Source organism: Salvia hispanica, chromosome 2 (assembly GCF_029641045.1).
Source record: "Salvia hispanica isolate PSC_SH4W2 chromosome 2, Shi_PSC_v1, whole genome shotgun sequence".
Classification (NCBI taxonomy): domain Eukaryota; kingdom Viridiplantae; phylum Streptophyta; class Magnoliopsida; order Lamiales; family Lamiaceae; genus Salvia; species Salvia hispanica.
The window spans coordinates 32855106-32870138 of record NC_142693.1 but is presented as its reverse complement, the minus strand read 5'-3'; the positions used below and the strand labels follow the sequence as shown (position 1 = coordinate 32870138).

The 15033-nt window shown below is 41.4% G+C and overlaps 1 protein-coding gene across 3 annotated transcripts; it reads left to right on the top strand.

Moving 5' to 3' along the window:
- The first annotated feature begins 548 nt into the window (after positions 1–548).
- Positions 549–4624, top strand: LOC125203690 (uncharacterized). 3 transcript variants are annotated; one of them, XM_089063674.1, is made up of 8 exons: positions 549–688; positions 1706–1770; positions 1931–2424; positions 2658–2829; positions 3253–3357; positions 3869–3943; positions 4208–4259; positions 4354–4624. In XM_089063674.1, the coding sequence occupies exons 3-8, from the start codon at positions 2276–2278 to the stop codon at positions 4449–4451; spliced, it is 651 nt and encodes a 216-aa protein (XP_088919800.1). In that variant the 5' UTR covers positions 549–688; positions 1706–1770; positions 1931–2275; the 3' UTR covers positions 4452–4624. The 3 variants fall into 3 exon arrangements, with proteins under 3 accessions (XP_088919800.1, XP_088919802.1, XP_088919801.1); XM_089063675.1 differs by having other exon boundaries at positions 629–688; positions 1703–1770; XM_089063676.1 differs by lacking the exon at positions 3253–3357.
- The last annotated feature ends 10409 nt before the right edge of the window (positions 4625–15033 follow it).

The following is a 15033-nucleotide window of genomic DNA, read 5'->3' as shown; positions in this document are numbered from 1 at the left end:
GTCCGCCGGAGATCTCGATGACAGCTTCACACTAGACTACCATTCACCCTCCGCCGATGATCTAGACGTTCTCGTAACTTCTCTATCTTATGCAATTAAACATTGATAACATCTATGAGTTCAATTTTAGTTTATCTAATGAGTAGCAATCAATCCACTTAGTTTGAAATTTAGGGTTTTGGAGAGTTAGTACTGTCTGATCGAGCCGTGATTGTAGATAACTAATACTTGTAGAGGTTGTTCTGGTGGTGGAGGTATTGTGAAATCAAACATTAATGAAATCTATAAGTTCAATTTTAGTTAATCCAGTGAGTAGCAATCTATCCCCTTAGTTTCAAATTTAGGGTTTTGGAGATGTAGTACAGTGTGATCGAGCTGTGACTGTAGAGAATTAATATGCTGCAGAGGATGTTTTGGTGGTGGAGGGATTGAACATTGGGTGTGTTTGTTATGTTTTGATTAGGATATGGAGGAGAGGGAGAAAATGGTGAGGCCCATGTGGGATGTGTATACCAACAGCCAGAGGATGAAACTGGCAGGTTGTTGGCGGAAAGCCTTTGTGGCTGCCTATGAGGATTTGACGAGCGAGGTGCCTGAAGTTATGGAGGATGCTATTTCAGAGATTGCTAGGATGTCAGCTCGCTACCTGGATCTCACCCCGCCTCCAAGAAATTCTTCGCTATCATTGGTCAGTTCATTGCTTTGAAGTAGTTTGTGATCACACATTAATTATTTGCTCGTGTTGGATTTGATCTTTTGGTATTTTTGAACTCTAACAATGAGTTAGTTAGAGTGAGGCACCTTGATCAGATTGTGCTTATTATTGAAGTATATTAAGACATTTTCTAACTTCAAAACATGCTAATTGCATATGATAGTCATCTAAACAGATCTTCCTTGAGCAGTAAGGAACATATCCTGAATTGGTGAATGTCTTTTAGCTAAAAATATCTGAACTTCTACTACTTGATACAATTGTTACATAGTTAGGGACACCCTTGGTGAATGTCTCTAAGTTCAGATCCTGCTAATTGCCCTGTGACAATGAATCAATGAACTTTACCAGAATGCTTTAATACTTGTCATAACTGCTTGTGTTTCATGATTTGGTCTTGGGGGAATGGACGGAGTATATTATCCTAAGTACAGTAGGTAATTTGTACATGACTTTGACTCCTGAACTTTGGAGTTGCTCACAGCGATTAAGCTGCCTAACTACAATTCTTAAGCTAGCTTTCAAAAACCAGTTATGTCTTCTGAAAAGATGAATGTTTCTTTTATTTTTAAACTATGATCTGTTAGGTTATTATGTGATGGAAAAAAGGAATGGCAGAAGATAGAAAAAGATAAGTTGAGCCCTAGGTAGATATGTAATTCCTTACCCTGGTTAGTATTGTACCCTGTTTCTGGATTGCTAATGATTGATATATACAAATGTTTTTCGGCTAGGTATGTAGAAAAATACTGGGTTTGCATGCTTTTCTTTCTCGTCTGTAGAAAAATGCTGGGTTTGCTTGTGGTTCTTGTGAAAGTTCGACACAAATACATAGAAGCAAAATAAAATATGCTTCAAGACGTTGTATGTGTTAAAGTTATTTGCCTCTATTAAGCATCTCCTAGTGATTTTATTTTATATGCCAAACAAGTTTCTTGATTTTCATTCTTGAATATGTTATCACAATGTGTGATTTTTTTTATTTAGCAGGGTTTACGGGATTTGAATATTAAGGATAAGAAAAAGCAAAGCGGAAATCAGCAGGAAGAGTTTTTGTAAACACACAACTTTGTAATTTTGGTTCTTATTTATTTCAAGTTTTATGATACTATGATTCAATATGGTTGAGGAAAATTTCCTCATTCTTTAATTCATGTTTAAAGTTGTAGATTTCTGTTTATCAATTGAGACTTATTGCAAACATACTTAAATCAGTTAAATGACAAGATCTATCAAGAAAGGCAACACATCAAGAAACAAAGCACACATCATCAGATTCTTTATCAACTCTACTAGCTGAACAAATGAGCAAGAAGGGGTATTTTTGGTACGGAAACGAGGTGCTGCGGAAATAATTAGGGGTATTTTCGTACATTCGCAAATAGCTTAATCCCGCTCTCTCATGCTCACGTGATATGACAGTACGTACATACAGAAGCAAGCATGAACACAGATGGAAATTTGAGCAACAAAAAATTGAGAGTATAATCGAGCTTACACAAATTGAGAAATATGCATAACTTAACAGCCTGAGAAATTGATCAAACGGAAGAGACGACGATGCTGAGTTGGTTCAGAAAAGGCAAGAAGAAGAATGAGGGCGGAGGATATAGGAAGGATAGGCCGCCTGAAGATGACTGCTGCCCCATTTGCTTTGATGACTTCCACGTTCCTTGCCGGACTAACTGCGGCCATTGGTTTTGCGGCAAGTCTCTCTCTCTCTCTCTCTGCGTTTCTCTCTTTCACTCTTCTTTTTCTGCTTCAACTTGAATTGAAGAAATTCGAATTTTAAAATTATAGGGTTTTGGTTGTTCAAAATTGGTTTCACACAATTTGTGCTTCTCATGTTTTCCTTTGCAATTGGTTTGTTGTATTGCTTAAATGTCATGATTTCATCCTCACGAAATGGGATTACATGAGATCTTTGTGCTTTTGTAGGCAGCTGCCTTCTTTGGCTTTCGAGATTCATGGCAAATTTCCGTCTGTTCATATGCCCTATGTGTCAATCCTGTGTATATAAACTTGTTCCCCACTCACCTGTACTGATTCAGCCAGGAAGAGAAGAAGTTGGTGAGATCCTCGGAGAGATCAAGCAATTTAATTGTGTTGACGAGGTCGGGTGGTTTTACTTCTTCATGGCATGTTCTTTTGCTGAAATTTGTATAGTCTCTCACACAAGTAAATATTGGTTTATGCTGCCTTTACAGACATATGTTTCCCTCATTTCTTGTGTCATTCCCCTCCTAGTACTTGTTTGTTTCTACAGAATGGAGAATAGATAACAGAATTGTTCATTATATGTATCGAAATTGAATGGAATAGTTCACTGCTAACTGTAATGCTGCAACTTACTACTGTTATTTGTTAATCCAAGTCTCATTGCCATTTTACATGCTTTTGTAAGTTAACTTGTCTTATGCTCTGTCCAACGATTTTATTTCTTGCATATGAAACTGAATTAAATTGAGTTGTATGTTAATGTGATGTGTGAATCCTTGATATATAACCTCGTTCCCCATTCATATGTACTGATTTAGTCAGGAAGAGAACTTGATGAGATCCTTGCAGAGATGGAGCGAAATCGTCGTGAAAACGAGGCCAGGAGGTTTCGCTTCTTCATGCTATGTTCTTATGCTGAAGCTGTAATTATTTCGAGTGCTTTTGTTTAGTCTCTCATACAAGTAAATATTAGTATATGTTGCTTTTGCAGACATATGCTTCACCCCTTTCATGTGCATTCCCCTCCTAGAACAAGAAAATTCTTCTCTATATGCATATATTCAAATTGAATGAATAGTTCACTGCTAACTGTTATACTGCAACTAATATGTTATAAGTCTCATTGCCATTTTACATGCTTTTGTTTTACTTGTCTTATGTCAGTGTCTCTTTCTGTCCAATGGTTTTCTTTCTTGCATATGAAACTGAATTGAATTGAGGTTTATGTTAATGCGATGTATGAGCACATGACTTGGTTTTCTCTCAATTCATACAAATTCTAGACTCTAGTTTCTAAACTGTTGTATCATTCCCTGTGAATCCAAATGTAAATATCGATTGGCTTGTGGACTTCATGAACTCAACTTTGATCTGTCCCTTTCCTGCTATTTCAAGACAAATTGGCAAAAGTTAAAACTACGCTCTATGTTTCAGTTTGTTCTGCCGATAGAGGAAGAGCTCCTGATTGAAGTGGTGGATTTTATGCTTGGCGCAATGTGGTTGATAATTGTAAGTTCATCTCTATGAGCTTATTTTGCTTCTCTACCTCATTGCTGTGCATATTTACAGTTCATGATATATGCCGGTACATCAGTGTTAGTGCACGAGTGCCAAATAGTATGCATACATAGCAGTATAAAATACTGTTCTACCTACTGAAATGCAGGCATGCATCTGCAAATTTAGATAGCGTTTCGTTTCTCCCCTCTACTTGTTCCAGTATTGCTACAATGAAAATCTTTTTGCTAAAGCTTTCCTTATCCTTGTTTGCAGCTGCTGACGCAATCTTTCTATGTAATAGAGGACTTCCTTTATTGGTCAAATGGTATGTTCCTCTTCGCATGAAGCATCAACTTTACTTTACCCTCGTATAGAGCAAGTTGGTTGTTTGGCTACTTACAGATTAATTTGTTTGACAGAAGGGATTGAATTCCGAGTAATTCAAATACTGAGATGTGCTCTGCTTGTACTTGGTATTTGGATGAGTAGGCGACATCTGCGGCGGGATAGAATTTGAGGCAATTTGTCTGAATAGAATGGAGATCGATTATGGATTTTGTTGCAGGAATGTGTTTTTGTGAAAATTCAAATGCTTGATGTGGATAGTGATTTTCTTTGTCTTGTCCAACAACAACTCATCATTTGGAGCTTTTCTTCATTGATTTCATCAATATATCAAATGCAACATAATCTGATTGGTTGAACTTGTGTGAAATGGTGTTAGTCACTTAGCCATGTTTTCTGGAAATGGTGTGCTATGCTAATGAAGAATGAAAAACAGAGATCATGGAGTTAGTTTAGTTAGTTGTTTGTCACATAGCCATTTCACACTTTATACTTGCAATCAATATGATTTTTTTGAGTAGTTCACTTTATACTTGCAATTAATATGAATTTCTGAGTACCATTTACTGCTATATTTGTAATTTGACTAGCAGCTTTTTCTCAAATATTGTTAATGTGTAACGCTGATATGTTCATAGCGGTGACGTTATTATTGTAGTGATGAAAGAAGTCATGCCAAATATGCCCCTAAAAAAATAAGAAGCATCCTATTACTATTTTTGGAATATTTTAACCGGGACTTCTAAAGTGAGACACCCAAATATGATTTATCGGGACTCTAAAGTGGGGCGGAGGGAGTATACAATTTGAATAACAAAACATAGAGGAATTTCACCTTCTTGTAATAATCATAGGATTGTGTTGCCATTTCAACATACGCTTGTGAGTAAGGGTACCGTACAATGCAATGTAACACCCGTTGCGGGTGAGAAGAAGGTGGCGCCGGATACAGGGGTATTTTCGTATGGAAACCAGGTGTTGCGTAGGGGTATTATCGTAAATCCAACGCCCTCATGGCTGGTGAGATGACAGTACGTACTATATACTGAAAAAGCATGTTCAATAAACTGGAAAAATTACAAACGACAAACTTAAAAAATTGATGAAACAGAAGATGAGTTGGTTCGGAAAAGGCAAAACATGTTGTTGGATTGGATATTGGATATATAAAATTGAAGCAAAACATGCTGTTGTGGTAACTTTTGTGAGACTCTGTTTTACTACTTTACACAACGTGAATGTGTGCCATAATGCAGGAAGCTGCCTTCTTCAATTTTCGAGATCCATGGTCCAACTGTGTGAGTGTCCTATGTGTCAGCCCTGGATATATAATCTTGCTCCCCATTCACCTCTACTCATTCAGCCAGGAAGAGAAGAACAAGTTGGTGAGATCCTCACAGAGATCCAGCAATATAATCGTGATAACAAGGTCGGGTGGTTATTTAAAATGCTTTTGTTTACTCCCTCATACAAGTAAATAAGTAGTATTATATTGGTGTTGATGTGCCCCTCATTTCTTGTAAGTTTACTTGTCTTATGCCAGTGTCTCTTTCTGTCTAACTCTTTTCTTTCTCCATATGAAACTTAATTGAATTATGTTGTGTTGTACTACTATGTGAATGTGATGTGTGGATCCTTGATATATAATTATGTTCCCCATTCATCTGTACTGATTCAGCTAGGAAGAGAAGAAGTTGGATCATTGCACAGATGGATGCGCCGATATTGACAGAAGAACCGGAAGAGGAAAGCAGTGAAGAAGAAGGAAGCGTGGCAGAGGAACCGAGACGCTCAGTGAGGCAGGGACGGAAGCCAGAGTGGTTCAAAGATTATGTTTCACGTTGATTTATTGTTTTAACTATTTTTTTGCTTTATTTTATTTTGGGATATTGTTGCTTTAATTATTTTTGGAACTTTTTGAGTCGAGCGTATTATAAGCTCCGTTTTGGGTTTTCTTGTTGGTTCTTTCCCGGAATGATCGAGTCGAACCAAACCTAGGGTCCTTAGAATTATAAATAGGGATTTTGTGCATTGAAAATATCAAGAAATCAATACACAAGAATTTTCCTAATTATCGTTTCTTACTTTTTTCGCAAGTTTTCTTTCGTCCAAACCCTAGTTGGACAGAAATCTAGGCTGCTCGACGGGGAGTTCCCGCGAACGAACTTACCTATCATCCGGCGATCCCTCTTCGCTGGAATCGGTACGATCACCTTCGTACCAACTGGTGCTTTCACTTGCTCTCTTCCTTCCGTGGTGTTTTAGCTTCATCTATGTCTTCACGCAATTTGGGTGTGGGCCGAACTGAGGCTCTCGGTTCAACCGTGGCGCCGCCAACGTCGGAGATGACGTCGGACCCTCCAGTACCCGACCTCTCATCCTAACTGACGCAACTCACCGCTGTTATTAGCGATCTGACATACAAACTGAGCACTTCTGAGATTCGCTCTGGCGACTTATTCTCCTTTGGTCGACCGCCGCCAGTGCCACCATTCTCCACGACTCCTTCGACCGGGACGACGGGCTCCCTTCCGTTGTTCCAGTACACGACCCGCCCCTCTACAGGCGTAACTACGATGACCCACACCGGGCCACCGATCGCGACGGGGTTTCTTCCCAAGCTCTCTGCCGCAGTATGGGTTTTCGGACTCACCGGTGCCTGCTACCACCAGGTTGTCACAGCCAATTCCTCAGGCGTGGGACAGTATGCCTCTGTCGAGACCACCGATTTTGAGCGCAGCTTCTTGTTGGGGGCCACCACGTCCGATTGTTCCCTATGGAGCTTTTTCCACCGAACAGAAACCACACAAAATTAAGATGGAACCCCCTCGGTTCGACGGCACGGAGGTTAACAACTGGATTCGTGGAGTGCAGTTCTATTTCGATCATGTGGGTACTCCGGAGGCACAACGGTTACATTATGTGATCATGTTATTTGAACCGGTCGTTGCAGATTGGATATGGAATTACTGCTCCAGCCACAAATTTGTGACTTGGTCCGAGTTTTTGGATGATGTACGACGCCGCTTTGATCCCCAGTGTTATGTCAGCCACGTTGGCCTCCTAAAGAAACTACAACAGACAGGTACGATTGCTGAATATCAATTGGCCTTTGAAAAATTGCAGACTAAGACCGTGGGTGTTTCTGACCACATTTTGCTTGATTTGTATGTTGCGGGGCTAAAACAACCGATCCAAGACGAGGTCCTCCTACATCGACCTTCGTCGCTGGCCTCGGCTTTTGCTCTGGCTTCCCAGATTGCAGCTTGCAGACCTGACTTAGCACAACCACTAGCCACTTTTTCTCACCGTCAGTGGCAGCCACGAGACAACCGCCTCTCTCCTACGGTGCCGTCTCCGAGCCCCTCCAGCCAGGCATCGCCGGCTCCGGGTGCGAAATTCACTACTCCGCGACCATCGGATTCGTCGACCCCAATTATCCGTCTCTCCGCGGCACAGAAGGCAGAGCGTCGAAGGTTGAATCTCTGTTTCTACTGCCCCGAGAAGTGGGTGGCGGGCCATGTTTGCGGCCAAAGAATCCTTGCATATATGGGAGTCCAAGAGGATGAGGACGATCCGATTGAAGTTACAGAAGAAACCCCGCAGGAGGAGGTGATCTCTGCAGACTTATCTCACCTATTGGCTATTGATGGGCGTCGCCGCTCGAAGTCCCTCACTCTCTCCGGCACGATTGGCTCGGAAACAGTGTCGGTTTTGGTGGACACCGGGAGCTCTCATGATGATTTCCTCCACCCTCGGATTGCAGAACAACTCCGCCTTCCCCTAACTGGGATAAAGCCGTTCCGAGTCTATGTTGGCAATGGTGAATCTCTGTTGTGTTCCCACATGTGCAAGGCGACGAATCTGATAATGCAGGGGACTCTTTTTTCTATTGATCTGCATATCCTATCCGTTCACGGGCCGGATGTCATCTTGGGAATGGAATGGCTGGAGTCTTTGGGACGAGTGACTACCGACTATATCTCGAAAACCATGGAGTTTGTTCATAACGATAAGATAATTACCCTTTCAGGAGCGTCACCACCACCAGCTCAACTCTCACTGACTTCGTTTGCGGCCTTGATGACTCATGCATCTCTGTTTGAGCTTTATGAATTAATACCGCACCCCGCTGTTGAAGTATCCGACCCCACCTCGCTGGAAGTTTCCTTTCCCGCAGATCTCCCTGCAGCTGTTACAGCCGTTCTAACCCAACATGTGGCGGTTTTTCAGCTCCCCAGTGGCTTACCCCCGATCCGCCAATTCGACCACCGGATCCACCTTTTCCCGAACTCCAAACCGGTGAATGTTCGGCCATACAGATATCCTTACTTTCAAAAGACGGAGATCGAGAAGCAGGTTAAGGATATGTTAGATCAGGGTGTCATCCAGCGTAGCCAAAGCCCATTTTCATCCCCGGTTCTCTTGGTGCGAAAGAAGGAAGACACGTTTAGGTTCTGTATTGACTATCGCGACTTGAATAAGGCCACAGTTCCGGATCACTTTCCAATCCCAACGGCGGACGAGCTATTTGATGAATTGGGGGCAGCTCGCGTTTTCACCAAATTGGATTTGCGTTCGGGGTATCACCAGATCCGGATGCATGCGTCTGACACTTACAAGACCGCGTTTCGCACACATGACGGTCATTTCGAGTTTCTAGTGATGCCTTTTGGCTTAACCAACGCCCCGTCTACCTTTCAATCCGCCATGAATTGCATATTCCAACCTCTACTGCGGAAGTCGGTCATCGTCTTCTTTGATGACATATTGGTGTACAGCCCGACAATGGAATCCCACAGTGTTCATCTCGATCATGTACTCTCTATCTTGGAGGACCATCGTTTTTTCGTGAAGCTTTCAAAATGCACTTTCTGCAATATAACTGTGGATTATTTGGGGCATCTTATTTCTGAGGGCCAACTCAAGGCCGACCCTCCTAACCCTCCTAAGATCGAGGCGATGCTCGCCTGGCCCACTCCGGTGACGGTTAAACAGTTAAGGGGATTTTTGGGGTTGACCGGGTGCTACCGCCGCTTCATCGCCCATTATGCGGTCATAGCTGCCCCACTAACAGACCTCCTTAAAAAGGATTCTTTTACTTGGACGCAATCTGCGACGGATGGTTTTGAGGCGCTGAAACGCGCGATGACTGCTGCCCCGGTTCTCCACTTACCGGATTTTTCTCAGACTTTTTATTTGGAGACGGACGCTTCGGATTTTGGTATTGGTGCGGTTCTCATGCAAAATGGACACCCCCTGACATTCTTCAGCAAAAAGCTAGGCCCTCGCCGCAGGAGTGCCTCCACATATCACAAAGAATTGTATGCGATAGTCGAGGCCGTACAGAAATGGCGCCAATATCTCTTGGGCAGGGAGTTCGTTATCAGGAGTGATCAGAAGAGTCTGCGAGAGCTCCTACAACAGGTCATACAGACGCCGGAGCAGCACCTTTATGTTCGCAAATTGATGGGCTATAAGTTCTCGATCGAATACAAACCGGGAGGGGCGAATAAAGTGGCAGACGCACTCTCGCGTAGAGATGAGGAAGTAGACGCGGCTGTGTTGACTGCCATGGTCCATCCTATGGCCGATCTGGTCCAGCAACTCCGGGAGGAATCGGCGCTGGCAGCTGATCTGTGTGAATTGAGGCGCCAGGTTGAGGCGGGTTCAGCCGACCCAAAATTCTCGTTGGCTGATGGCCTTATTTATTGGGGCCGTCGAATTGTGGTGAGTAAGAGTTCTCCGCTGCGTGAGGCACTGCTGTTTGAGCACCATAGCACGCCTCAAGCGGGTCATCCGGGGTTCGAGAGGACTCTCCGTTGACTGAATGCTTTCTTCCATTGGCCTAACATGCGTCGCGACGTGAAGGCCTTTGTGGCCTCGTGTGTTACTTGTCAAACCACGAAATATTCCACGCAAAAGCTTGCCGGATTACTGCAGCCCCTTCCCATTCCAACGCAGGTGTGGGAAGATGTTTCCATGGATTTTATTGTGGGATTGCCGCCCTCTAAGGGATATACGACCATTATGGTGGTAGTGGATCGATTGTCAAAGTATGCACATTTCGCGCCGCTTCCAGCGCGGTTCGATGCTTTAAGAGTCGCCCGTCTATTCGTTGAGACGGTGGTAAAGCATCACGGATTTCCTAAGACCTCGGTGTCCGATCGTGATCCTATCTTTTTGGGCGATGTGTGGCAAGATATGTTGCGCCTCAGCAGTACTAGGCTGCATTTCTCTACGGCATACCATCCGCAGTCGGACGGTCAAACGGAAGTGCGTAACCGAGGTTTAGAGCAGTATCTGCGCGCCTTTGCGGCTGAACGTCCGACAAAATGGGCAAACTTCCTTCCTTGGGCAGAATTAGCTCTTAACTGTTTTCACAATGAGAGCATTGGCACGTCTCCTTTCAGGGCTCTCTACGGCCGCGACCCACCTCCTTTGGTCGCCGTGCAGCCCTCGGCGGGGAGAATTCGCCACGAACCAGCAGTCGCAGAGTTGATTGAGCAGCGATCGGCGTTGATTGTGGAGCTGCGGAAGAACTTGGAGCGCGCTCAACAGTGTATGCGCGCTAGCGCGAACAAGCACAGACGGGATGTTCAATTCGAGGTCGGTGATAGGGTCTTATTGAAGCTACAGCAGTACCGTCAGCATTCGGTAGCGAAACCATTATCTGCTAAACTGGCTCGTCGATACTATGACCCATTCACGATCACGGAAAAAATTGGACAGGTGGCGTATCGTTTGGAGCTTCCGCAAGGCTCTCGGATTCACAATGTCTTTCATGTGAGCTTGCTCCGACCCTTTATTGATGGTTCTTCGCCAGAGGCAGCAGTAGCTCTGCCTGCGGATTTTGTGGGGAGTCGTTCGGTGGTGTGCCCGGCCAAGCTCTTGGATCGTCGTGTTGCACTGAGTGCAGGGCAACCGGTTGAGCAGGTGCTAGTTCAGTGGACTGACGAGGATGAGTCGGTGGCGACGTGGGAGCCCCTTGCGGTCATTGCCTGCCATTTTCCGTCTCTCCTTGAGGACAAGGAGGTTCTTAAGGGGGAGGGGGCTGATACGGTTATAACACTTCCGACGTCGATGGATGCGCCGATATTGACAGAAGAACCGGAAGAGGAAAGCAGTGAAGAAGAAGGAAGCGTGGCAGAGGAACCGAGACGCTCAGTGAGGCAGGGACGGAAGCCAGAGTGGTTCAAAGATTATGTTTCACGTTGATTTATTGTTTTAACTATTTTTTTGCTTTATTTTGTTTTGGGATATTGTTGTTTTAATTATTTTTGGTACTTTTTGAGTCGAGCGTATTATAAGCTCCGTTTCGGGTTTTCTTGTTGGTTCTTTCCCGGAATGATCGAGTCGAACCAAACCTAGGGTCCTTAGAATTATAAATAGGGATTTTGTGCATTGAAAATATCAAGAAATCAATACACAAGAATTTTCCTAATTATCGTTTCTTACTTTTTTCGCAAGTTTTCTTTCGTCCAAACCCTAGTTGGACAGAAATCTAGGCTGCTCGACGGGGAGTTCCCGCGAACGAACCTACCTATCATCCGGCGATCCCTCTTCGCTGGAATCGGTACGATCACCTTCGTACCAGAATTGTTCACTGTTATACATGCTTTTCAAAGTATACTTAGTGTCTCTTTCTGTCCAACGGTTTTCGTTCTTGCACATGAAACGGTTTGTGGCCAAATTGTATGTTCCTCTTCGCTTCAGTTTAGACCATATCACATTATGGTTCTTGTTTCTTTGTTTCTTATGCGAAAAGCATGAAGCATCATTCTCGCGCATAGTTACTGTAAGCGAGCAAGTTGTTTGGCTACTTACAGCTTGATTTGTTGGACAGGAGGGATCGAATTCCGACTATTTCAAATGCTGAGATGTGCTTATGTTATACTTCAGATCTGGATCATATGGCGAAATGTACGACGATTGATTTGAGGTATTTAGGCTGATTGGAATGGAGATCGGTAATGGATTCTGTTGCAAGGAAAATGTGTTTTGTGAAAATTCAAATGCTTGCTGTGGATACTAATTTTCTCTGTAACAGCAACTCATCATTTGGAGCTTTTTTGTACTGATTTCATCAATATATCAATTGCAATAGCCTTATCTTCTGCATGATACATGAAATTTAATTTACTCTTGATTTAGATCTCATCAATGTATCAAATGCAATAGAATATGATTGGTTGAAATTGAGTAAGATCTCATCAATTTTTGGAGTATATTATAATTGCAAAATAAATAGAATTGGTTGTTATATAGTGTATGCTAGTATGCTACAATATTCAAAAGTTATTGCATAAATAGCACATTATTATTTTAAAGTTATTTAGTATCTAAACCTCTTTTCCTAAAAGTGGAGAACATAGAATTAAATAAAACACAGAAGCTAAAAACAGGGCTTAGTCCCTCCTCAAAAGATAAACTTTTTTCCCATTATATGTTTGATAGTGAGAATTCCATATACACCAAAGAGGAACATATATTTAATTTACTGGTAAGTGTAATTTGCAAGGTTTGGTTTTTATTGGGATGAAATTTAGTAGTATAACAATTTATTCGGATAAACTTTAAGCCAAAGAATTAATACCTAAATCATTTGAACTATATAAAATTACTTCAATATTGAAAGAATTGTATTTCAATGTTAAAAATATAATACTATATCATATTCTAAAAATATAATATCATTCTTCATCCATTAAATACAAACATGTACGTACTAAGTTAACATACTGAGAAATTGATCGACGATGTTGAGTTGGTTCGGAAAAGGCAAGAAGAATGAGGGTGGAGGATACAGAAAGGATAGGCCACCGGAAGACGACTGCTGCCACATTTGCTTCGATGACTTTCACGTTCCATGCCGGACTAACTGTGGCCATTGGTTTTGTGGCAAGTCTCCTTCTCTCGCTTACTTTCTTTCTTTTAAATGAAGACATCATTTGTTTTCCTTTTGCAGGCAGCTGCATTCTTCGATTTTCGAGATGCATGGCAAATTTCCAACCGTGCAAGTGCCCTACGTGTGAATCCTTGATGTATAATCTTGTTCCTCATTCACCTCTAATGATTCAGCCAGAAAGAGAAGAAGTTGGTGAGATCCTCCGAGTGGTCGAGCAATATAATAGTGATAACAAGGTCGGGTGGTTTCGCTATAATTATTTCAAGTGTTCTTGCTTAGTCTCTCAGACCATCTCCAATCATCTATACAAAACTAAAAACCCATTTTTGAGTATATCTCACACCAAAATGTAGTTTTACTCCAACCATTTATACCATTTTGAGTATATGTATCGCATTATATTTGTTGTTGTTCCATAGAAAAATTCGAAAATGGGTTTGGATTTGTGTATGGCTGGAGAAGTTTTCTACACCAAAACTCATTTTGTGATGTATGGTTGGAGATGGTCTCGTACAAGTAAATATTGGTGTATGCTTCTTTTACACACATATGCTTTATACATTTCATGAGTCATTCCTCTTAGTTCTCATTTGTTTCTTCATAATTAATGAATCGAAATTTAATGGAATAGTTCACTGCTAACTTTTAGAGGCATTAATAAACAAAACACGATAAAAAAATACACATTGTAAGTTTTTTTTTATATCAACTCCAAGATAGATGAGTAGAATTCTCATTGCCATTTTACATACTTTTGTAACTTTACTTGTTTTATGTCAATGTCTCTTTGTGTCAAACAGAATTCAATTGAGTTTCTAAACTGTTGCATCATTATTCCTTGTAATTCCAAATAAATAGTACTCCACTACTATATCAATTGGTTTGAGTTTCTAAACTGTTGCATTTTTTCCTTGTAATTCAAGAAATTTTTGGCAAAAGTTAAACTATTTTCTGCATTGCAGTTTCTTCCGCAGATAGAGCTAGTAGATCTGCCCCGACGCATGGGAGGAAGTACGTTCAATATTATAACAGCCTATATACTGCTAATTGTTGTATGTTCATCTCTATGACCTTATTTTGCTTCTTTAACTCATTGTTATGAACATTTTTAATATTCATTTAAAAGCACAATTAAGATCTACAAATTTTGACCTTTTCACTATCACTACAAAGAAAATGCTTTTTGCTAATGCATTTGCTTTAATTCCTTCTAATCGTTGTTTGCAGGCGCTGCTGGGATTTGCCAGGGATATACGCGACTTCTATTCCAGCCCGTATGGTATGTTCCTCTTCGTGTCAGTTTAGACCGTATCTCATTCTTCGATTAATGTGTTTGGCTACTGATCAAGCTTAATTTTTTGACAGGAGGGCTTGGATTCCTACTACATCACATGCTGGAATGTGCTCTGAGTATGTGTTATATTTGGATGAAATGGCAAGATTTATTGGATAGAATTGAGAGCAATGATTGATCTTGTTTAGATGTGTTTTTGTGAAAATTTAAATGCTTCTTGTTGTTGGTGGTTTCATCAACTTATTAAATGCTATTTAATCTTCTCAATAATGCATGAATTTTAATTTAATCTTAATTAATCTTAATTTAGATCTCTTCAATATATCAAATGCCATAGAATATGATATATTGGTTGAAAACTTGAAATTGAGTATATACTCATTATAAGAGTATATTAGAAACCACAATTTGAATAACAAAACATTGAGGAATTTCACTTTCTTGTAATCATCGTGACAATGATATTGTTCAAAAGAATGAAAAAGTATCTCTCAATATTATTTTTGACATATTATGAAGATTGATAGAATAAGAGGACATTTTCAGTCATTT

What these genes read in the sequence shown, in the direction of transcription:
- LOC125203690 (XM_089063674.1), top strand. Translation starts at nt 2,276, where the DNA reads ATGCTGAGTTGGTTCAGAAAAGGCAAGAAGAAGAATGAGGGCGGAGGA. An exon ending in GGCCATTGGTTTTGCGGCAA is followed by an intron (nt 2,425 to 2,657) that starts GTCTCTCTCTCT and finishes TTTTGTAGGCAG; the next exon opens with CTGCCTTCTTTGGCTTTCGA. An exon ending in AATTTAATTGTGTTGACGAG is followed by an intron (nt 2,830 to 3,252) that starts GTCGGGTGGTTT and finishes GTACTGATTTAG; the next exon opens with TCAGGAAGAGAACTTGATGA.